This window comes from Neolamprologus multifasciatus, chromosome 3 (assembly GCF_963576455.1).
Source record: "Neolamprologus multifasciatus chromosome 3, fNeoMul1.2, whole genome shotgun sequence".
NCBI lineage: Eukaryota > Metazoa > Chordata > Actinopteri > Cichliformes > Cichlidae > Neolamprologus > Neolamprologus multifasciatus.
This window is the reverse complement of record NC_140441.1, coordinates 31512789-31538405: the sequence shown is the minus strand read 5'-3', so window position 1 is coordinate 31538405 and position 25617 is coordinate 31512789. Positions and strand designations below refer to the sequence as shown.

At 37.9% G+C, this 25617-nt stretch overlaps 2 protein-coding genes across 3 annotated transcripts; both read right to left on the bottom strand.

Annotated features, from left to right (window-relative positions):
- Positions 1-6639: 6639 nt before the first annotated feature.
- On the bottom strand, positions 6640-14422 carry LOC146522577 (myelin-oligodendrocyte glycoprotein-like). Its single transcript, XM_085151909.1, has 6 exons — positions 14266-14422; positions 11170-11547; positions 10925-11005; positions 10388-10503; positions 7863-10294; positions 6640-7096 (listed from the first exon to the last, which is right to left on the bottom strand). The coding sequence occupies exons 1-5, from the start codon at positions 14348-14350 to the stop codon at positions 10271-10273; spliced, it is 684 nt and encodes a 227-aa protein (XP_085008035.1). The 5' UTR covers positions 14351-14422; the 3' UTR covers positions 6640-7096; positions 7863-10270.
- A 5314-nt stretch (positions 14423-19736) lies between these two features.
- LOC146522576 (myelin-oligodendrocyte glycoprotein-like) lies at positions 19737-23214 on the bottom strand. 2 transcript variants are annotated; one of them, XM_085151925.1, is made up of 5 exons: positions 22467-23214; positions 21182-21559; positions 20937-21017; positions 20369-20490; positions 19737-20272 (listed from the first exon to the last, which is right to left on the bottom strand). In XM_085151925.1, exons 1-4 carry the CDS (start codon positions 22546-22548, stop codon positions 20384-20386), a joined length of 648 nt encoding a protein of 215 aa, XP_085008051.1. In that variant the 5' UTR covers positions 22549-23214; the 3' UTR covers positions 19737-20272; positions 20369-20383. The 2 variants fall into 2 exon arrangements, with proteins under 2 accessions (XP_085008051.1, XP_085008044.1); XM_085151918.1 differs by having other exon boundaries at positions 20375-20490; positions 22467-23211.
- Between the last annotated feature and the right edge of the window lie 2403 nt (positions 23215-25617).

Sequence of the window (25617 nt, the reverse complement as noted above, 5' to 3'; positions counted from 1 at the left end):
AGGAAAAACCTTTTTCCCTATTTGTTTAACTGTGCAACTCAGTCTTTTTCTGTTTGTTTAATGCTCGTGTGCTCCACCTGTTGCTCGGTGGAGCAACAGGTGGCCTCCTTCCTCCAAAGCAAGGGGATAGAGATGGACCTGGAGCACGTAGAAGCATGTCACCCACTGCCCAGGAGGAGTGACAGACCGCCGGCCGTCATTATGAGATTCGTCAATCGGAAGAACAAGGTCGCACTGCTGAAACAAGGACGCAAACTGAAAGGCACGGACGTTTTCATTAATGAGCATCTGACACGAAAAAACGCAGACATCGCGAGGAAGGCAAGGCAACTGAAGAAGAACGGTAAAATACAACATACATGGATAACAAACTGCAAGATTTTCATTAAGCTAAACGGGACACCAGAAGAGGCAAAAGTACTGATAGTGAGGAACATGGAGGATCTGGACAAGTACAACTGACACTAATGTATTGAGGTAATATATAACTCTAATGACAATCAAATGATAAATACACCAACATCTCTAATTACACCAGGAAATGACATGGACACGTTGAAATCAATTCTCCAACAGAAAGTAATTGATCTAGATTGTGAATATAAGGAGCATAATATAATTGACCCAGAAATAGATTCTGAAAGTAATTTTCTTTCTTCTTTTGTTAAAAATTGTAATTATTTCACACAGGAACAATATGAAAAAAAAATCAACCTAGATGGGAAGCTCTCATTAATTCACTTTAACAGCAGAAGTATGTACTCTAATTTTGATTTCATTAAGGACTACTTGCAACAATTCTCTCGCCCTTTTAGTGTTATAGCCATCACTGAAACTTGGTTCAATGTTGATAAAGGAATAGATTTCTGTTTGAATGGATATGATTTAAAATACATGAATAGATTAAACAAGGCGGGCGGCGGGGTTGCTATATATGTTCATAACTCTATAAAATATAATGTTGTAACAACTATGTCTATGGCTATTGATGGAATTTTGGAATGTTTGACTATTGAGATCATGAATGAAAAAAAGAGAAATGTTATAATAAGTTGCATATATCGGACACCCAGTTCAAGTATTGACACTTTTCATGAATGGATAGAAAAAATGTTTGCTTCGGTGAACCAAAAATTACTATTCATCTGTGGTGATTTTAATATTGATTTGCTAAACCCAACAAGGTTAAAAGCCATTGATGACTTTACTGACACGATGTACAGCTTATCACTATATCCAACAATAACAAAGCCAAGCAGAATAACATCACATAGCGCCACTATTATTGACAATATTTTTACTAATGTCATGGATTTCCAAATAAATAGTGGCCTGCTTGTCTGTGACATAACTGACCACTTACCAGTTTTTACTTTGTGTGACTGTGATTTAAAAAAAATAGATACCAAGATTACGATAGCAAAGCGAACAATAAATGAAGAAGCAATTCATGCCTTTAATTTCGATTTAGCACAACAAGATTGGAGTTCGGTGTATGAAGAGTCAGATGTGGACAAGGCTTATGACAATTTCCTAGATATTTTCACTATGTTGTACAATAAACATTGTCCTGTAAACGAACACAAGACAAAGAAAAAAAAGATAAAAAGTCCTTGGCTCACAAAAGGAATTATCAATGCTTGCAAAAAGAAAAACAATCTGTATAAACAGTTCATCAAAGTAAAAACAAAAGAAGTGGAACAAAGATATAAAGCATATAGAAATAAATTGACTGATATTATAAGAACGAGTAAACAACTTTATTATAGAAGAAGATTATATGAAAATAAAAACAATATAAAAGGAACTTGGGATGTGTTAAATAACTTAATTAAACAAGGATCTTCTGGAACATCATATCCTGAATGTTTCATTGATGCAAATGGTGAAAATCTCAACATGAGTAACATTGTAGATGGGTTTAATAAATTTTTTATAAATATTGGCCCTGAACTAGCAGCGGACATCCCGTGTCAAAAAAATGAAAACATCAGTAATATAAAATCAAATCCCTCTTCACTGTTCCTCTCAGCTACAAATGAGCGAGAAGTAATAAATATCACATTAAAATGTAAAAGTAAGTCTTCAATGGATTATCATGACATAAATATGTCTGTAGTTAAACAGGTTATTCTGAATATTGCTAGTCCCTTAACATATGTCTGTAATTTATCATTTCAGTCTGGTTGTTTTCCAAAAAAAATGAAAATTGCAAAAGTAATACCACTATACAAAAGTAATGACAAACACAGTTTTACCAATTATAGGCCTATTTCTCTACTGCCTCAATTCTCAAAAATTTTAGAAAAACTTTTTAATTCAAGATTAGAAAAATTCCTTGAAAAACATCAAATAATAAATGTTGGTCAGTATGGTTTCAGAACGCAAAGAACCACTTCAATGGCGATAATTGAGGCAGTAGAAGAAATTACTAATGCACTGGATAAAAATAAATATGCAGTTGGTATTTTTGTTGATCTCAAAAAGGCCTTCGACACAATCAATCACTCAATTTTATTGGATAAATTGGAAAGATATGGTATTCGAGGGAAAGCTGGTAACTGGTTAAAAAGTTACCTAACGGGTCGGGAACAATATGTTAGCATAGGGCATTACCATTCAGAGAAACTTGGTATTACATGTGGTGTTCCCCAAGGGTCAGTGTTGGGACCAAAACTTTTCAATGTATACATAAATGATATTTTTGATGTTTCTCAAGTACTTAAGCTCATACTGTTCGCAGATGACACCAACATATTTTTCAGTAGCGATGATTATACTGATCTTGTAATGACCGTAAACAGGGAGCTAAAATTAATAAAAAAATGGATGGATATAAATAAATTATCATTAAATATAAATAAAACTAAAGCAATGTTTTTCGGTAATTTAAAATATAATATAGAATTACCGATTATCATTGAAGATGTACCAATTGATAATGTGAGTGAAAACAAATTTTTGGGAGTCGTAATTGATAACAAAATTTCATGGAAACCCCACGTCAGACACATAAAAACCAAAATTTCCAGAAGCCTCGCAGTTTTGAACAAAGTGAAACCATACCTTGATAAAGATGCACTTCGTACTCTGTACTGTACCCTGGTTCTTCCATATCTTACATATTGTGTGGAAGTGTGGGGAAACACATATAAAAATACAACTAATCCATTAGTCACAGTACAGAAACGAGCACTGCGTATTATTCACAAGGCCGGTTATCTAGATCATACTCACAAACTCTTTCTTCAGGCAAAGTTACTTAAATTCCAGGATCTGGTTAATTACAATACATCCATAATCTTATACAAAGCCTTTAATAAACTTCTACCTGCAAATTTACAAATTATATTTGAAATTCGAGAAAGGGTTTATAATGTGAGAGGCTTCGGAGAATTCAAATTACCCAGAACTCGAACAACCCGTAAAGGTTTTTGTGTGTCTGTACGTGGTGTGAAAATCTGGAACAGTCTGAGTTTACAACTGAAACAATGCAAAAATATTCATAGATTTAAATTCCTCTACAAACAGTTTGTTTGGTCACAGTATACTCAATGATGGTTATAGTGTGCTCTGTAATGTTTGTTCTCTTACCATTGCTGGTATGGATTCAAAAAAAAAAAAAAAGTGTGTGCATATGTATGTACATGTGTGTGTAGATATGTAGGTATGTATATGTATGTGTGTTTGTCACTATGTAATTATTATTGCCTGTTACCTGTGGTAACGCAATTTATAATTAATATATATTCTGTTATGAAGGTTCTATTTGTTGTTGCGAGCTGCCATTGAGATGCTTGCATGTGCCCGGGGCTGTTGATGGTTTGTTTGGTTGCAACGATGGGCGTAGCTGTGGGAAGCTTATTGTTTTTTGTTGATGAGTGAGTATAGGGGTGGGATTTAATAAGTTTTCTTCATCCCACTCCTTTTCAGGTAATTTTTTGCTTTTTGTTTTTGTGCACTTTATATTTAATATATGTATTTTTGTTGTGCCTGAAATGAACAAATAAATGAATGAATGAATGCTTCCAATTTCTTCTTTAGTTTTATTTCTCTATCTAGGTGACGTTGTTTGTGGGGTGTAGAAAGGTAATCTTAGTCTTTCCAAGTGTTTCATATTGCGAGCTGTAGGAAGGTGAATATGGTTGTTTTCTCCTGTTTCTTGTGGTGTGATTGACTATATAAAAGCAATAAACTGTGTGATTGCTGGATGTTTTTCGGCCTTGTTCCAGGAGTGTACAGGTGTGTGGTTTGTCTTTGTTGATGTTTTATATATTGTGAGTTGGTTGATTTGAGGGGATTTCTCCCGGTTGGGGGAGGAGTGCCTGTGTTGTGATTAGTTGAATTATGTTATGTTAAAACTTTGTTGAAGGTGTGTGAGTGTGAATTTTTGTTGGTTTGCTGCTTACAGCTGCTGGTAAGTCCCAGTTCCACGCTTATTTTTATTGTAATTTAGGACACAGTTATAGACGACGCTACATTCGGTGCTCTGTCATTGTTTGATGTTTTATCTTACTTTATACCAATAAATATAGTACTTATAAAATAGAATACTTATAAAATATAATACTTTATACCAATAACTGTATTAATATTTGACCCAACCGGCCTCAGTGTGCATCTTTGAACTTGTGCGAAACTTTATTAATTTTTATAACCCTGCCAACCACTTGGTCACATATGGTTCTGCGGTGTTTTGGTCTTTGGTCAGTTTGATCTTAATTACACGAGTAAGTATATTTCTAAACTATGTGCAGTCCATTTAGTTTGCCATAAGTGGAACAAGTTCTATCACATCTCAAAGGCAAACTAGTTTCCGCTGCCTTCAGTTTGGAGCGTCACAACAAAGACTTTTAGTGTCAGAGTTTTAATATATTTTAACATGCAAAAGTATTTTCACATTGTGAATCAGGTTTACAGTGCTGTTTGCTCTTTTATCTCATTGTCCCTCCAGCAAGTTAAAAAGAAAGAAAAGTGCCATGTTCATGAAACTTGATGGAAAGGTTTAAATTACAGAAGCTGAGGTAATTTCAGGGAAACTGAAAACACTCAGGTTTTTTTTTTCTTACATAATTTCTTTCTTCCCCGAAACTGACACTGAAGACTAAGAAACTCTCAAAAATAAGCCTAGTCTTATTTTCCACACATACTTGGTACTTTTCTTTTTTTTAATAAAAGTGTTTTCAACACTGACAAACATGAACACCCAGAAAGACAACTTTAAGGGGAACAACCCTGAACTATCTAAAAAGTCCCAACTTTCATGTTTCATCTCTGGTGATTTCAGTTATTGTTTCTGTAAAGAGATGATGTAGAGTTAGACGGATAGCTAAGCTGGAACTAGGTCTCAAAACACAAGCCTTGAGCCTCTATACTCAGAAGCCTGTGCCTGAATTTACTGTTATTTGATTTTGACATACTGCATTAACAGAATTGATCTGAGACTAAATCTAAATCCAAGTACAAAAAAGTACTTTATTTTTTACTGTAACAATCACAAATTTAACAAATAATTTTCATAACTTGAAATTAAAAAAAAACCTATGCACAAGTTTTGCAAAAAAGATTTTAAAACTTTAAAAAACTGCAAAATAGCTTGAAGTCCGCACTTTCAACACAAGTTGAAATGGAGGCTCTGGGAGGCTACATCTTGTTGCTGTGTCGTCTCAAATTGGTCAAGTGATTTGGACGCGCCAGCGCATCCATTGACCCCAGAGGGTTAAGTCAGCTACTGCATGTATGGAGGAGTAAGGGCAGAGGTGGGTTGCAAAGAGACTTGCAGGTGAGCAACCACCGTGTGCAGGAGAAAGCAGCTTTTATGAGATTAAAAATAAAAATAAAAATAAGATATATATAATTTATGACTACATATTTTATAATAAATAGACAAAAGACCCAAGTGTGGCATTTTAAAAACCAGAGCAGCAGCACAGCAAGCTAGAATGAGGCCAGTGAGGTTTGGAGGTGACCACTCTTACAGCCTTTGAGAAGAAGCTGTGCATACTCCTGCCTCAGGGGGGAGGTCGAAGAGTTTCTGGTAGACTTGTAGTCAAGACCGCCTAATCCGAGACCAAGACAAGACCAAGACCAGAGGGTATCGAGACCAAGACAAGACCAAGACCAGAGGGTATCGAGACCAAGACAAGACCAAGACCGAGACGAAGACAAGACCAAGACCAAGACCGAGACGAGACGAGACCAAGACCAAGACCAAGACCGAGACAAAAAAAGTCTTTAAACTGCAGCCAGATGCTGCTTCGTTTACGGGTCTCGGGCATATTTATGTTTTTGCTTTCGCACAGCCCTCCTCACCGCTGTCTACTGTCTCACTCACTCACTGAAAGGACTGACGCATGCTCCACTTGACTGTTGCGTCTCTCACCCTCTCTGTTTTTCACATAATGATATTATCCTATATCCTCGCATGTGATTGGCCACAATATGGAGGGATTGGAGCATAGCTGAGCCACTGTGTGAGAGCTGAGCAGCCAAAGGAAATTAAGTGGGGGTAGAAATGACTGAAAGATTATTAGGCTCTGTTTTGAGCTTTGTTCAAAAAAGAATGACTTCATATGTATATATATATATATATATATATATATATATATATATATATATATATAGTTTTTTAATTAAGCAGCAAGGCAGAACAAAGTCGGGCCTGTATCAAGACACAGGGACTAAACCCCAATTCAACCAGACCCAGAACTGATCCAGAATTAAAACAGGACTACAACAGTAACCAAGACAGAACCAGAATCAGAACTAGATGATAGCAGCACTAAAAATCATCTTAGACCTGCACTACACTTATTTTTTAATTCTACCAAAGTACACTATTTAGATTCTGAAAAGTTTATATAATTATTCAGCCTTGTTGAGCAAACAAGCCTGCATAACTTAATAAATATAGAATTTTAAAAGTAACAAACGCTATCTAAAAAGATACAATAGGTACGAGATACATGTTCTGATGAGTTTTTGGCAAACAACCATTTGACTAACTTGTGTGTCTCACCTGCTCTTGTTCCATCTCTGTTCTGTCGTCATTTTCGTCGTCTCTCTCCCTCTCTGTTCCTCTCTCTCCCTCTTTGTGCTGACAATCAAGCCAAACACAAATATACAGTGGAAACCAGATATTTACATACTCTTCAGATAAAAACACAAACACTTTTTAATTGTAACATCAAATCAGACTAAATGTTTCTTTTTTTAGATTGATAAATATAAAAAACATATTTGTTAAGTTTAAGAGTAAAGACAGAAACTGTCTGTATTTCTTAATTGTAAATGGCACCAAATTGTATTCAAAATTGAGCCACACTTATGGAGCTCCACAATTCTTTTCCAGAATTCTTTTCCAGGTGTTTTGGTTGACAGCTCTTGATTTTTCAAAGAAACTTTCCCATTTCAAAGAAACAGGCTCTGTGTTTTGCCTTATATGCATCCACAGCTGTGCCACCAATTTACCCACATGGACTCTACTAACCAATCAGAAGCTTCTTAAGCTCAGAATGGAATCATCTGGAGTTTTCTTAATTAATCTTAATTAACAATAAACTTAGTGTATATGTACTCCTACATTTGATGAAAGTGATTAAAATAGACAGCTCCCTCTTTTTATTCTGACATTTAACTAATTCAAAAGACATTGCAACATTTATTTATCTAAAACAAAAGTTTACTCTAAATTGATGTTTAACAGTAAAAAAAAGGTTTTATGTTTTCTCCCTAAAGTGTATGTAAATATCTGGTTTCAACTGTGAATATACTGCTGTGTATTGAAATTCCTCTTGTTTTGCATAGATATACTGAACATACAACAACAACATACAAAGCATAATATATAAAATAACATCTACCTGAGTTTTTTCTTTGAAAGAAGCTCCTTATGTCCATTGTTGTGTTCATCAGTACACAACTGAAACCGATTTAGAGAGTTTGTTTAGCCGTGGAGGGTAACAACTGAAAATATGAGATGTAAGCTAAGACTCTCTAAAAAAAATCAGCATTGTCGTTCGGCTTTTTATTTATCCATTTGTTGATTCACTCGAAGAGTAAGTAACGCAACCAAGTGATCAGTTTGATATCAATCTTTTGTGATACACCGTCATATTTACATTATTAGTTCAGTACGAATGATTTCCGTTGGTACCTGGTCAAACTTAAGCTCTCCTCTGCAGCAAACTCGCAGGCAGCAGCTTCTCCCCCCTCGCTCACATGGGTGCTATGCTCAGTCGCCTAGTGCCAAAGCTCGGATCATACCAAAATCAGGGGGAATTTAGGACGGTGCGCTCTGTGCTTCGTGTGTTGTTTTTGTTTTATACAGTTGTCAGTCAGGCATCTAACAAACAAATTACACTCCAAAAAACCCCATGCTTCAGAAAAAATGACCCGGGCTTAAGCCCAGTAAGACACCCCCCGCTCCGCTGATGGTTGACTCCAAATCTCCCGAACACTATGTCGATTTGAGAGCGCAAGACCGAGACAGCGAGACCAAGACCGAGACCAAGACAAAAGTCCGTCGAGACCAAGACCGAGACCAAGACAAAAGTCCGTCGAGACCAAGACGAGACCAAGACCACGTAAAAGTGGTCTCGAGACATCCAACTCTAGTTTCTGGGTTGGGTGTGTGGGGTTAATCATGATACAGGTTGGACTGCTCCTGCACCTGCTGACGTAAATGTCAGACAATAGACAACAAAGAACAATGGAAATCAAATCTCATCTTTAAACAAAATATCAGTAACAGTTGAGCTGTAGATTTAAATTTCATGAAAGGTGAGAACTTTCATGAAATCAAGGCTTTCATGCCAAATCAAGTCTAATATAAATCCTGATAAATGTGTTTTTGTAATATCTTTATACTTTGGTACAGACATACATTATAGCAAAAAGCATCCTCTGCCGCACTGTCCTTAAACAAAATATTCTAAAAACCCCTGTAAAATAATCCTGACCTCAAAACAAAAAGCACCATGACTGATGCGTTTGCCACTGTGCTCAGTGACGTCTCTGACGTTAATAACAACACAGCTGAACTCCTCCACAGATCATCGCTCCTAAGGATGAGAAGAGGACTTTAAAGTTCACACAATGAACAAGTTCTTCCTTATAAAGAAAATTTAACTTTGATGACATCCAAATCCTTAAAAATGAAACCAAAACGATGTACTTCAGACAATAATCAGTGTGTCTGTGTGTGGCAATTATGAACTTTCATAATTACAAAACAAACAGATGGAAAAACACCTGCAGCTCCAGGCTGTGGTTAGAAAAAATACCTAGTGTCCAAACATGTTTACATCCTAGCTGCTGTAGTCACTTCAAGGCAAAAGGTGTTGGAAATCTTAGCTCTCTTTAGAATACATGCAGACTGCTAGATGTGGTACAGTTCTTAAACAGGCTGACTTCTTATTATCTAAATCAGTTTGGTCCTCAGGTTTTAGTCTGAATATTTATGGGTTAAAACAGAGAAAGACAACCATTCTTGCCTATGGGCAGCTTAAAATCACCATTTAACCTAAACCCACTGACTTCATGTCGTGGAATTTGGGAGGAAGCTGGAGTACCCGGAGAGAATCCGCATAGACATGGGAAGAACATGCAAACCTCACAAAGGCCCAGGCCAGATGATGAATTCAAAACCAGGAGTTTCCTGCTGTGAGGAAACAGTACTAACCCCCATGTGTGCAGTTAAATTAAGAAGAAAATAACAGAAAATAGCAGTAATAATAATAATAATAAAGAGAAAAAAGTATTAAATATTTAGTGAATTTAAGACAAGTTGGTATTTACAGGTTGTGCAAAACTTGTGCAATGAGCATTTAAGTGGCATGTTTGAAGTGGCAGTGTGTAGAGTCCTGTAATTGTAATGAGTGTGTAATGATGTGTATAGAATGTCAGGAGTTCAAACGTCTGATGGCTTGTGTGTAAAAACTGTCTCTGTATCTGGTAGTGTGGATCTGGATGGTCCTGAACCACCTGCTGGATGGCAGGAGTGTGAAAAGTCTGTGGCTGGGATAAGAGAGGATCCGCTGCATCTTCCTCATACAACGGCTGGTAGTTCAGTCCTGGTGATGCGCTGTGCTGATCTCACCATCCTCAGCAGAGCTTTGCTGTCAAGCCCTAGCTAGGTCATAAAGCTAGGTCTCAAGCCCTAGCTATTGAAAGGGAAAGTTTTATGCCTAATCTTAAAAATAGAGAGGGTATCCGTCTCCTGACTCCCAACTGGGAGTTTGGGAGCAAGGCATGTCCATGAGCAAGGCACCTAGATAGGAGGTCCTTTCTCGAGCTGGAGTAAAGAATGAAAAAAATTTTTTTTTAACAACAATGTCCTTTCATTTCCATCTTTCAATCATGAGATAAATGCATAAGATCAACATACTTCTGTTTTTCGATGCTTTGAGTCAGTGAACCAGTGTCCTGCGACTGCGACACAGAGCAGCATAAAAACACAGAAAACCACAAGTGGGATCAGTCGGCTCCGACGGGACAATCCACCTGCCAGGAAAAACCAAACACAGATGAGATCTACTGTAAGACACAACATGACACGTCACATTTATTAAACTACCAAGCACAGAAGTTACACAAAGTTACATAACAGTGAAATGAAGTTAGAATTACTGAGATATCAGTCCTGATGGTCACTTTAATACCACAAGTCCCAGAATTCTCAGGGCAGCAAACACGACTTTGTCAAAATCCACAAGAGAATAACTGATACATTTACTGCTTCACAGAAATAAATAAAGAGATCTACAGAGCTTCAACCGTGCTTCAAAATAAAAGCTGCACACATTAGACATTTTGAGGACTACACAGAGAGGCTGCTATCAGTGAGAGAAAACTGCATCATAAAGGTGATTTAGATCCATTTCAAGACTTTTTAATTGTCTTGATTTATTCCTCATGTTCTCACCTTTACTGTGAAACTCGTCCATCGGCTCAGGAGTTTGGAGAGTTTCAGGATGCAGTGGTGTCTCTGTTGTCATAGTTTCAGCTGAATATAAGATTGTAAGAACATTTAATTATTTACAATAAAATAATATCCAGACGTTTTTAAGGAGCAACACCAAAATAAGTTGTTGGTAAAATAACCCAAGCACACTGGTCTTTAAGGCAAGTTTGAAACCAAACAACAAAAATCTTTTCAGTCCAACTCACCAACAATCAGATGAACAATTGAAGACTTTGTTCGACTCTTTAACTTTGGGATGAAACATCTGTATCTTCCTTCATCTTCTTGTGTCACATTGGTGATTCTTAGTGAGATGTTTCCTTCTCTCAGGCCGTCTGTGAACAATGCTGTCCTCCCGATGTACGATGGGATCTTCATGTCGGGGACCTCTCGGGCGTCTCTGTAAAGATGAACATATTCCACCCGACTCAGACGGTCATTGGGGTCAGGACGACGATCGGGCCTCGACCACTCCACCGTCAACCTCGCCACATTAAACTTTGGCTCCACGTGACACTGCAGGATGACATCATCACCTGGAGCGGCCAGGATAGGCTGAAGTGATCCGACCACCTCAAACTGACCTGAGGAGGAGAAATAAATAAACACATCCAGCTGAAAACCAAGTCTGACGTTTTCAAAAAATGTCTTCCTTTCTCATCAAACACTTCCCAGTGCAAAAAAAAAAATGTTAATATCAACTTTTCAGCACCTCTACACCTGTGACCAATGTTCCCTCTAATTTTCCATGTGTCTGAGCAAACACACAAACTCCCTGAGCAATCCCTTGGTCCACTGTGAGCAACAGCAGACGTGTGCACTGTGGTCACGCCAGCATCGAATCCATCCAAGTTACATGGTTTATTAAAATAATCAAATTACAGCATTTACATTTATGTTAGACTACTTTTAATTAACTGCTTTAGCCCACTTACAATGAAAATGTAAAAAAAATCTTGTTCATGACCTGTGTAGTATGTTAACACTATTGGAAGTAAAAATAACTTAAACTCCAATTTTGAAAACACAACCTTCTTTTTTTTTTCCTTTTTTTTTATAAAGCTCTGACTTGTATTATGAGTCTGTGGTCTGGGAGAGAGTCCTGTAACTCTCTCCTAAAAATGCAGCCAAGGCGTTTTTTAAAAAACATTTCAAACTATTTACAGAACAATCAGCTGTTCTGCATCAAATCTGATGCCACACAAATTATTTGTGCCACTCCAAGAAAATAATTTCTGTCCACTATGAGATAAAGGAGAACACCAGCCTGATACCTGCAGATCTGACAACAGGATTTAACACCTGTAACATTCATCAGTCGCCTCATTGTTCTGACACACACAACAGAACTATTGACTACACTGCACACTAACTACACAAGATTTGCGCTAAACGTCGCAAATTTCTCACATCTCCAAACACCGCTGTCTCTCCTAAAACTTCCCTCTTTCCTAAACATCTAAATGCCATGTTTTGATTGGTCGACATGGTACATTTTTCGACGAATAGGAAAAGCTGGGGGTTTTTTTGGTATTGTTTTTGCTCACAGGCGGAGAGTGCTTTCTTATAAAACCTTATAAACCTTATTCCTTATAAAACACAGTTTTTACCGTTTATCCCCGCAGTAAATATAAACAACGAAAGAAAACCAAACATTGCATATATTTTTATCACAACTCTGGTTTTACGTGGCCTATCAACACAATTTAAAAACTGGTATAACGTCCACACTTTTTCCGTCAATTGTTACTCTCAAGTGTAAACACGGTGACAGCGCATCAGAAGCACGGCCAAAAAAAGATGATTAACATGAATTAAAGCTTAAATGTTTTCTAAAGAAATGAAATATCTAGTATTTCAGAATTATTACTTTTTTAATTGCAGTGAAATCTTACCTTCAATAGACTTGAGAGCAAAACGCAGCATAAAGCTGAGAGAGACACACTGAACCTAAACTCTGCTACAGCCATCTACAGTGAGAGGGAGGCAGAAACTGTCTCACAGCAGTTCATAAATGCTGAAAAAGTGCAGCTCTAACAGTGTTAAACATGCACCTCAGTAAAATGTGCAACATGGACAGGTTTGGGTCTCTGAAATCAGCACAGCTTTAATTTTAGAACCAAAGCCTGTTTTAAAATAGACACAAATCTCCACACAGCTGTGGGGCAGGCTTCAGGTCTTTACATCGTATTCTTGCATTGAATGTAAGTCACATTATTCTAAAAGTAAAAAAATAATGGTAAATAACACCAAGAGTTCCACAAAAGAGCACCTGTAACTTCAAAAACAGTGATTAAGAAGATTAAGACGAGCAAAATCAAAACACTGACAGAAAGATTCCTCTGTTTGGGAAGCATGTGGAGAGCAAAGTGGATCCTGACTGTCACCGTTTACACGTCAGCTAACAAAAAGGAATCACTTGCATGCGCTTTATCCTTGTTTATAACCTGAATGTTTTGTGCTCTTCCTTCTTTATTTACATGTTCCAATTCATGTATTATAGCTTAGTGGCTCATTTACAACATGCACTGAAAGCTAGCTTGGCTCAGGCTGTAAACACTGTGGAAATGTGGCTTTGGTTAATGCTACACGTGTCTCTATACAAGCAAGCATTAATAAAATGAATCATTTTCACAGCTAATTATCACCACCATCCCAGAGTAACTGATCATTTCAGAAAGTTTCTATTTGGCTGTTTAGCTACAGGTTTAAAGATAAATGAATAAAGAATAATAAAAATAAATGAATTAAGTTAATAAAAATCTTTAAACTGATACAGAAACTAGAAACTTCTATAGTGAAATGCTCAAACCTGACTAATAGATTCAGCTCAGTTATTTATGATTTAAACATCTGTTTTATTTCTGAGCACAATATATATATATATATATATATATATATATATATAGGCTTATAAACTAAAAGAAATGGCTAAACTCTGATAGATAGCATAATAAAGAAAATGAGCTCCCTTTCTAAACCCCCAACATAACTTTACACAGAAGAGTAAGGCACACCTTTTGGTGCAGTATTTTTAGACTAATTTACACTTGAATACAGCGTCTGCTTTTATTTACAGTGTGAAACATCTGCAACATCAGCGAGTATAACAGACTGCTGCTACATCATCACTGTGTTCGCCACTGTTTTTAAATACTCCCATTAAATTTTAATATTTGTAACTAAAGCAAGTTTAATAATTTGCATCATTGACAGACGTTCAAGGTGAAACACTAGAAAAATACGACTAACATGAATTAAAGCTTAAACAAAACTGGACTCACATGGCAGAGCAATCTTACCTTCAACAGTGAGAGCGAAAAGCAGCATAAAGGTGAGCTTTAAAGCTGAGAGAGACACACTGAACCTAAACTCTGCTACATCCATCTACAGTGAGTGTGAGACAGACGCTGACTGACAGCAGCTGATAAATACCAGTCTGTCTCTCTCTCCCTCCGCCCACTTCGCACACATTTAAGGCAGTAATTTTTTTGTCCCACGCCTCCGCTGCCCCCTGTATTTACTTCTTTCCAGGTGCCATTAATAATAATAATGATGATAATAATAATAATAATGATAATGATAATAATGATAATGATAATAACACAAGCTTACATAAATGTTAGCAGGGAATTTTAGTGCCAGAAAAACAGGAGGTTTTCTGTAACAGTAAAGGAAGCCTGAAAAACTCCAAGTCAAGTGACGGGAAATTCCTATTAATTACTGTCTGCTTGTTTACAGTAAACAGTACAAAGTTAACAGCCCACAAAACCAGCAGTTAGTTCATCTTTATTTCGATTTTTAATTAACCTGGAGTTCAAGAGCGCGGGCAAATAAAATGACAAATATTTACAAATCCCAGCAAGAGTTGCACAAAAGTTGTACGACAGAGAAGAAGCAGCTCACCTGTTCAGACAGGAGCTTAATTAGCTGATCGTGACCACCATTCTCTTCATGGAGACGAGAAAAAAGTATAAAACAGGTTGTTTTCTCCAGTAACATGAAGGAAGGAAGCGCTTCATGCGCGGCTCTGAGTCTGAAAGTGAAAGTAAAATAAGAAGAAGGAGCAGTGGCTTCCTGCTGACGTGCGTTTAGTTTCCATTTTTTCTACTCCCGCTTTTAAACACGTTTTTAAGTTTTAGTTATTTTAACTGTGTTTCCATCGTAATAATCTTAATCCACACACGTATTAATTCTCTTTACATCTCATCCAGGTCAGGGAGCTGGTTCAGGGGAATTTAGAGAGAGGGTGGATGGAGTGAAGCCGATGACACAAGAGTGAACGGTCTACACATCTACACCCACACTGTAGTGGGTAGGTGTAGATACTCACAGCCAAAAGTCAAAGACACCATTCAGCCTAGACGATTCCAAACAACAACCTTTTTGCTGCGATGCAACACTCTTAACGACCACATTTAAAAGAACCCAATTCCTGTCAATGACTGCATCATGGGCGATTTTGCATGATGTAATATTTCTGCACATTTAAATGCCATTATATTTTTAGGTTAATTACCAGAAGTGCATGGTCAACTGCTGCCTGGATGTGAGGCTCCTTTCCATTGGAGGATTTTTCACACAAGCGAGAAGTAAAGATTAAAATAATGTTGTAAAACACCGTGTGACATCCCAATACACAGAGTCAAATTGCTAATTAGCCAATATTAGCCAGAATACTTTATTAATCCTTCACAAAATAAGGTGGTCACAGTTGCTCCAAGACTGAACTGTAACTAAGTAAACAAAATAAAATTATTAATACAATATTTTACAAAGTTACAGAAATATAATAAAAACATATCTACAAAATATAATAAAAAAAACCCTCAAAAAATACAGATAGCTGTAATTATAAATATCTCAGTGTGTCAGACAAAATTAAATATATATATGCAACACTGAGGTGCCTGTCTTTTTATACTGATGAATTTAGAAATGATTTAGAAAACCTGACATTTCTCCAGACATGTATTATGTACGCAGTAAAAGCATTTGGTCATCAAACATTTCTTCACATTTATTTAGAGTGATCCTGAGTTCTCCAGGACTTCTGAGGATCCTTCAGAGTGTTTATTTGGACAGTGGAAAGTATGGAGCAGCCTCAGGTGGTGTGAAGAGGAGGCAGAGTCGCAGATGTGGGTGGGGGAGAAGGTGGGACCTGAATTAAAACATATGAAAAACAGATTATATTTATCCACCCACTCACTCATCCTGATTGAGGGTGACTCGCCTAACCTCAAACCCTTACTATAACCCATTCACCACCATGGTCCAAAGAACCACACTCCTGTCAATGAGTGCATCATGGAAATTTTTTATGATGTCACATTACTGTATTCTTTAATGAAATATTTACCATATTTAATGTAAATACTGATTTTATTATGTGTAATAATGAGAAATGACACAGGGAAAAAGTATTGAACACATGAAGACCGAGACATCTAAAAGGGCATGGAAAGTCATGACACCAGCTGAAATGTATCACTAATTAAAAAGTAATCCTGCCACTTTATATAAATTAATATCAGCTGCTTTCATCCCTATAAAAATGTATCATTAGCAAGGTGCCACACAATAAACATCACATGATGGGTAAAACCAATGAAGAGCTTTACAGCCTTATTGCAAAACATGCGAAACTTAAAGATGGCATTGGTTATTAAAGAATTTCTAAACTACTGAAGGTTCCAGTGAGCACTGTCGGGCCCATAATCTAGAAGTGGAAAGAACATCATTTTACCATACCGGGTGATTTCAGACAGTGGAGTGAAAAGAATGATCAGAAGAGTTGTCCAAGAGCCAAAGACCACTTGTGGAGAGCTACAGAAAGACCTGGACTCAGCAGGTACAGTTGTTTCAAAGTAAACAAGTAATGCACTCAACCACCATTACCTGTTCTTAGTTAGCCAGCTGTATCTATATGTACAGTACTACATAAAAGACAGGGTCATCAAAACCCATTTCTTCACATTTTTATGGTGTTGAGCAAGAGTTTTCTGAAGTCTTTCACAGTTCTTTGAAAGACCTGAGAAACTTGAGAGATGCATCTGCCCCTTCAGCTGGTCCAGCTGCTGTTCACCGAAGCCTCATCAGACATGGTCTCAGTGGAAGGGTGGCTGTCAAGAAGCCATTCTTAAGGAAGGGAGACAGGAACAAAAGGTTTAGGTTTGCTAAATTACACAAGAACTGCAATGAAACTCAGTGACACTGGTCCGATGGAGTGAATGCCATCTGTTTCTGTGTGTCATAATTAGCGTCATCAAAGAGAGGTGGAGTAAAGATTTTCAAAGATCTCATCGGCTTTCAGTAGTGGATTGAATTCAGTCATGGGCATCATTAACAAAAAGAAAAGTTTATAACTGTTTGAATGAAAGTCGTTGCTCACAGTATTTCAGTAACCATACTGTAACATGATTTACAGTAAGGGTGCAGTAATTAGTGTTGCTAGTAAGTTGTTGACAGGATTTTCCCTTTTTTACTGTGAAACCAGATGAAAGATTGATGTGCTTCACACATGGCGATGCAGCCTGCCTCATTTTTTTGTGGGCAGCTAAAAGTTTAGAGTTCACAGCTTGGTTGAGACAAAGATTTGAGATTAATGCAGCTCACTTGTAATCTACAGGTTGCTGGTTAGAGTCCCTGTTCAGATCTCTCTGAGATGACTGTTTTTGTACATGATCTCTGACAAGACCAAACTACTCATGAATGAACTCCTAAAATCACTCCTTTGTTCCAGCGCACAGCAGTCACTGCGGGAGTCAATATCGGCACATGTAGGGACAGATTTACCAAGCTGGAAAAATTCACTTGTGGTAGTGGACATCTGTGCCAACCATATACAGTTAGTGCATACAATGTAAGAGCAGGTTTGAACAATGTGTTTGTGAGGCACGTCAGATCAATGAGAGGAATCTGAAGGAGGATCAATACGTCACACGTGTAAGGCAAAGTATTCTGGTATTGTTTGAGACTGTGTGGGTGAATGCGAGTGAGCTCTGTGTGACCCTGTGTGAAACCTGTGTTACATCTCTGACTGTATAGTCTCGTCAACACGCCCACGGGCATTTTGTTTTTCCAGCGGCTGTGTTAGAAACATTTGTTTAACAAAAATTTGGGGCAGACTGTGGGCTGCTCACCCGATCATACCTTAACAAGCAGTAGGCTTTCTTATGTTTTCTGTGCTGCCCCCACCCACAGTCTGAACACAACCAAATATTTTTCCTCTCTTGAGTGGAAGGATACCCATGTAAACAGAAACGATAAAATCTATATATAGGCTAGACTACTTCCTTTGTCTATAAATATAATGGAAAATCATTTGCTGTGATTTTTAGTACAACAGAGAGTTATTATAAATATCCAGATATTCTTTGTATTCTTAAATAAAACTTAAAACCTCAAACAGACTTTGGGTCGAAGGTGGTGGCTGTCACGGTCTGTGTTTTTTGTTTATTATTTGTCCTGTTTGGTTCTCAATTTTACATTTTTCAGTATCTTGAGTCTCGGCTATTAGCTTCTGTTCATGATTTATCCCGTTATGATTGTGGTTTAGGTTTATTTGCCTTGTTATTTTAATTTAATTTAAAAAAAACTTTTTTTTTTTTTTTTTGGGGGGGGGGGGGACAAAATTAGAAAACATCAGTTTTATTAAGTAAAAAAATAAATTAATTAAAAAATATAAATAAATAAATAAAAATTTAAAATAATAATAAGGTGAGGTGACAGAGGGGAGGTAAATCTTGTCCTTCAGTAAAAGTATCCTCCAATAACAGCTGAGATTTCACTTTTAGTGAAACTTAAATCTGTAATACGTTTTTTTACTTCAGTACAGACATAAATGAATGTGTAAATCAGCCCCTGCTGTACTGCTGTTGTCATGCTGAGCTAATCTAACAAACAGCTCAGGTCGGCATGTTTTCATGTGGATGACCTCTGTGTGAATTGAACAACATTGCTGTCTGACGATAACACAACAACACAAGGCTGAACTCCAGCACATATGTTAGTCACTGAATAAATGATGCAAACACACTGAAATCATTTGCAAATTAACTTTATCTGAGAAGCAATTGTCTGGAAACACTTTGCCTCAAATTTAAGTTTAATTAGTTGGAAAGTGCAAAATAACAAAAGGTTCAAAATATAAAAATCAGTGTTTCAAAGAGAAGACCTGCTTTTCTTTAAGAGCCATTTTTAAATAGAATAAGGCCTAAAACAACAGAACTATATATTAGATATTCCTTCTGTAAGAAGGAAGCAGAAAGTTGAGCTTGATAAAACAATCAGTATGTCAGAGTGACAGTTAGGAACTTTAACAAAACAAACATATGGAAAGCACCTTTAGCTCCAAGCTGTCCCGAAAGACAAAATAAATACCTACAATCACATCACAGCAAACAGTAGTCCGCTCTCTAAAGGGCAGAATAAAGTAAGACTTCACCCATAATACAAAACAAAGTGCAAATATTCACTCATATCTCCTCAAAATACAAGATGACTCTAAGAGGTTCTTAAACAGGTTTCATTTTCTTAGTATCTAAACTAGCATTTCATGTTCCCACAAGCTACAAAAAAAGTTCAAACTAACGCAAGTATAAATGCAAGAACAGTTAAAGCACTTCAGATCTAGTTCTCGTGAAAGGACATCCAATTAGACTTAAGTGTTTCTTTGTAAATAACCTCACATGCAAGAGAATTTATATGTGAGGTTATTAAGATTTGATCAAAGTCTCACAAAACAATTTCAGCCTTAGTGTTGCAGTACAACCTGTGGTTAAACCCTTTGGAAGTCAACAGACCAGTCATACAATCTCAGGCACCATCACAGGGATTAAAGGTAGAATTCAGGTCCAAACAAACTGCAGGACGTCATGAAATTCACCTGCTGCAGGCCCACTGTGCCCACAGGAGGCTGGAAAAGTTCTTCGGCTCCTCAAACAAATAAGGAACATCTCAAAGTAAGTAAGAAGTTGGCACTTTCTCCTCTCTTAATGTTTCCAATGTGCCCATGAGCAAGGCATCAAAATTGTAGGTCCTCACGCTTTTGAAGTTTGATCCCAGAAGTCAACTTTGGCAAAAAGGATGGTTGTTGTTTCTGTATTTTAACTGTCTTGTTTAAACCAGGGGTTCAGCGTGACTCCAAACAAATTACAGGACATAGTGAAATCCTCCTGCTGCAGAGCTGCTGTGTCCACATGAGGCTGGAAAAATCAATGCTTTTAATTAACGTTCAAGTAAAGTGGTTGATGCTTGCGCCTCTGTTAATGTTTCCAATGTGTCCACCTACAAAGCAGCACTCGCAAGCTGGAGTAACAAAGAACAGACACACAAACAGTTTTCCTTAATTTCCATCCTTCAGCCATGAGGTAAATGCATAAATATTTAAGATTTAAGACTTACTCATACTTCTGTTTTTCAATGCTTCAACTCAATGAACCAGTGTCCTGCAACTGTGACACAGAGCAGAATAAAAACACAGAAAACCACAAGTGGGATCAGTCGGCTCCGACGGGACAAACCACCTGCCAGGAAAAACCAAACACAGATGAGATCTACTGTAGGACACAACATGACACGTCACATTTATTAAACTATTAAGCACAGACGTTACACAGAGTTACATAACAGTGAAATGAAGTTAGAATTACTGAGATATCAGTCCTGATGGTCACTTTAATGCTACAAGTCCCAGAATTCTCAGGGCAGCAAACATGCCTTTGTCAAAAACCACAAGAGAATAACTGATACATTTACTGCTTCACAGAAATAAATAAAGAGATCTGCAGAGCTGCTCCCAGGATATTACACTACACTTCCTGCATCTACTTCAAAGTAAAGCAGCGCACGTTAAACATTTTGAGGACTACACAGAGAGGCTGCCATCAGTGAGAGAAAACTGCATCATAAAGGTGATTTAGATCCATTTCAAGACTTTTTAATTGTCTTGATTTGTTCCTCATGTTCTCACCTTTACTGTGAAACTCGTCCATCGGCTCAGGAGTTTGGAGAGTTTCAGGATGCAGTGGTGTCTCTGTTGTCATAGTTTCAGCTGAATATAAGATTGTAAGAACATTTAATTATTTACAATAAAATAATATCCAGACGTTTTTAAGGAGCAACACCAAAATAAGTTGTTGGTAAAATAACCCAAGCACACCGGTCTTTAAGGCAAGTTTGAAACCAAACAACAAAAATCTTTTCAGTCCAACTCACCAACAATCAGATGAACAATTGAAGACTTTGTTCGACTCTTTAACTTTGGGATGAAACATCTGTATCTTCCTTCATCTTCTTGTGTCACATTAGTGATTCTTAGTGAGATGTTTCCTTCTTTCAGGCCATCTGTGAACATCGCCGTCCTCCCGATGTACGATGGGATCTTCATGTCAGGGACCTCGTGGGCATCTCTGTAAAGATGAACATATTCCACTCGGCTCAGACGGTCATTGGGGTCAGGACGACGATCGGGCCTCGACCACTCCACCGTCAACCTCGCCACATTAAACTTTGGCTCCACGTGACACTGCAAGATGACATCATCACCTGGAGCGGCCAGGATAGGCTGAAGTGATCCGACCACATCAAACTGACCTGAGGAGGAGAAATAAATAAACACATCCTGCTTAAAAATTCAAGTATTTTCAAATAATAATTTAGTGGTGTTGTCCTTACAAAAATAAATAAATATAAAACTATATCTATGAATTTATACTCATTTTTAAACAGTTCTGACTAAAAAGGTTATTAAGAGCAAATTTTATTTCATTTACGAAAAAAAAAAGTAGCCATGTCGCAGCTTCAGACAAAAGTGACAGAGCTCACCGCACAGTGAGCTCAGTGTAGTCTTTTGACCTTCTCCCTGACAAAAAAAGGCCGTAAACCCAACAAATACATGTCCTCAAATAAGTACAATAGTAGAGTGTCAGCAGAAATACTGTGTATTAATTGAGAATGGGAGGACAAATGAAGCAAGCTAATGTATGCACTTAAAGCCTGGTGGGGCTTGGGATTACATCATCTGTGGTCACCTCTTGGCTGAAAGAACCCATTTTTTCCCCCACACACAACACCCCTTATAAAGGCTTCTGTTGTAATGGCATACCAAGCCATTACATGAGTTGACTGATTGTTTTGCTTTTCCATTATGTTCCATCACAAGTCATGTAGTATAATTTAGTTCACAGCTGTTGAAAACAGTCTAACAGCTTATGTAGAAACAAAAATGCCACCAGGACATTTTAGGATTGTATTCATATTAAAGTATTTACTAGTTTGACTGTGTTTCTCCTTAACACTGCCAACATCCACCACACAACACATTAAATTACCACTGAGTTTCATCATTGTTTTAAATTGCTTTGTTAAATTAAATGTTGTATATATATTACTGTATCCATACATACAGGAACGCTTCACATTAGAATATAAATCTCGTTTAATTTGATCATCAAACCCAACTACATGTGCGAGCCATCATATGTATAGCTTTATAGCTTACCTTCAAGAGACACGATGGGGTAAAGCAACAACAAGAACGTGAATATAGCAGAAACACTGACACTTGACTCTTCTGTGTCCATCTTCGACAGGACTAAGTGACTCCAGAGCAGCTGATGAATGACTGGTCTTGGGCATGTTGGAACTAATCACCGTCTGACAAAGGTTGAGTCATGCTTTGGGCCAGACGTTCCCAAAGTGTGGGGCCCGCCCCCTAGGGGGGGCGCAGAGCCATTGCAGGGGGGGCGCGGCATGAAAAGGGAAAAAAAAAAAAAAAAAAAAAACAACGCTTGGACACTGCTAGCACGGGGCGCCCACACAAACGCAAAGCAGGAGATGAAGCATAGCTGAATATGTTTCCAAACCAACTTCATTCTAAGCCAAAGACTAGAAAATATGGTGAAGCATATCTTCCCTTTGGTTTTACCTGCACAAGTGCCGAGGTAGGTCTCCCTGCAGGGTTGGTTTTCCCTTCGTCGGGAGCAGCGCTGGGCTGTTTAAATCACGGACAAACAGTATCCCACATTCTTGATTTGTAGTTCACAAACACTTGTTGTAATGACTAACTACTCCTGACATTTTGGAGATGTTAGCTCTTTATACAGTAAAGTTACAGTGGGATACAAATAATATCAGGCTGATCCTGCCACAATTTGTTCCCCCGGTTCAAATCACGGACAAAAAGCATCCAACAGTTGTTTATGTTTTTGAACCCATTTTGCAGAGGGATTTTTTGAAAAATGTATTGATAGCAATGTTAAATATTATTACACAAGAAAAAAAAACAACTACATGTAAAATAATTACACCGTGACGCCTCTGCCTTTGGAGGACGTGTTCTTGCGTGCGTGCGCGCGCGCGCGCGGGGGGGGGGGGGGGCGCGAACATTTTTCTTGTAAAACAAGGGGGGCCCAGCAAAAAAAGTTTGGGAACCACTCAGCTCACTCATTGCCCAAACCGGGTTTGGGCAATGAGTGAGCTGCCTGCCAACATTATGTCACACGTCGACGTGTTTTCAGGTTAAACATAACCGTTCCGTGAGAATAAACGCATTTTAATTTTACTTTTAAAGAGAGGTTTGGGGTGCTATAATATTTTAGCCAATGCGTAGAAGATGTTATACATTCAGACAGGAGCGGTTTGAATCCAGGAAGCGCTCGTTCTCATTAATGATCAAACAGTATTGTAGATCAGAGCAGAAGCGGCTCACCTTTTCAGTCAGAAGCTTCATTAGCTGATCGCGACCATCGGGTTCTTATCGAGAGGAGAAAACTTTCTGAAAAACAGTAGTGATGGTCCGCCTGAAGCTGACGCACCGGTGCGTGTGTGTGCAACGGTGTGTAAGGGAGAGAGAAAGACGAGGAGGAGGGAGTGGCTTATGTTTCCCTTCCAGGTTATACTTCTTTTTAAAAAATACATTATTATTATTATTATTATTATTATTATACTTTCATGTTTCCATACATACTCATGTCTTTTTTTTCTCCATTTTCGTCTGCTTGTCCAATTCAGGTTTCGGGAGGGTGGAGTGGTGGAGCCTATAGCAACTATCATAGTGCTTAGAGGTGGATTACACACACTTAAATGCCGTGTTTAACAATCACTGTCTAGTCCTCCTCCACCTGATCTCCTAACAGTGAATGGCTTTTCTTCCAGTCCTCTGCTTCCTGACGTATGGACAGAGGTGAGGACTTTTAACATATGATCATCATTTCTAAAGCTCCATTGTTGGGTCACTAACACCTGAGGCATGACACCAACAGTAATCGTGTATGTAATAACAGAGAGAAGGAACAGAAAGGTGAAACCTTAGAATAGGACAAACTGGCTTTTGAGAAGTCTGAGCTGGAACAAAATGCCAACATTCAAAGTCAATTACAAGAAGTGCTGTGTAAGGCGGGGCTCTGAAGTTGTGCGATTTGAGTTCCCGGGCACAAACTGCAGTGTGTGCAGGGACTCATCAGCTCATCGACCTGTGTCACGGTTTGGCTGATTCAGGCCTGTTGATGGACTGCCAAATCTAAAGATAATGTCTCGACTTGTTGAGTTTACTACCACTGGGACCCAGTGTATCCAGATCCCAGGGTATCTGAGTCATGCATCAAACATTTTATAGATACTCTGTTTTCAGTTTAAAGTTGCAGTCAGTGACAAGCACCTGACTCTGGTTTGTGTGGTCTGACATATTTAAAACCATTTTGCCTATTTTCTATTTAAGGTCTTTAGGAGGTGGTTGTGGGCAGTTTTTAGGTTTCATGTTAAATACTGTTGTTACCCTGTTTCATTAGGGTCCAAACTGAACTGATAAAGTTTAATTAGTTTTAGAAAATATTATTTATATAAATCAAAGAAATCAGACAAGCTATCATGTCTGGGCCTCCTCTACCTCATCTCCTGACAATAAGTCTGAGTCACCTCCAATAATCTTGAGTAACATCCATCCTGCCTCTGTCAGCCCTTTCCTTCCTAAAGTATGGACTAAAGTTGAAAATTGGAGTTAGTGAGTTCCTTTCACTACAAAATTTTATTTTGAAAGGGGTACAATTACTGTACATTTCACAAATCCTGTTAAACTGAATTTAAAAAGTGTGTGTGTGTGTGAAAGCTTACCTCCAATGGGTTTGAGGACAAAAAGCAGTAAAAAGGTAACTGTTAGAGTTGAGAAAGAAATACTGAAAGTGAACTCTTCAATATCCATTTCAGCATCAGAGTCAAACCACCTGCTGCTGAACAGATCTACTTTCATCCCGCCTACCTGATAAGAAGGAATATGACGGAATATGTAAATGCTGTATGATATTTATTCCCTTTTTATCGCTGTCACATGCAGTGTGGTAGTTTGTGCAGAACACTGGGAGTACAAAAGCTTTCTGATGCTGAGAACCACAGCTTTAATAAAGAATGGACTGTTAAGTGTTCATTGAGTGTGTCGCTGTATGTTTCTCTGTCCCTACGGTGCATCGACATCCTGCTCATACCAGCCATCCGTGCAATAGATGGACTACTGTAGAATACAACAGCAAATTCCTTTGCAACATCTACAGCTTCTGCTTAACTACTCACTTATTTTTTTCTACAAGCCCATCCAAATGTAGCAACCACAAACCAGCAATTAGAGGAAATGTAGTATAAATTTAGCACATTTGTGTAAC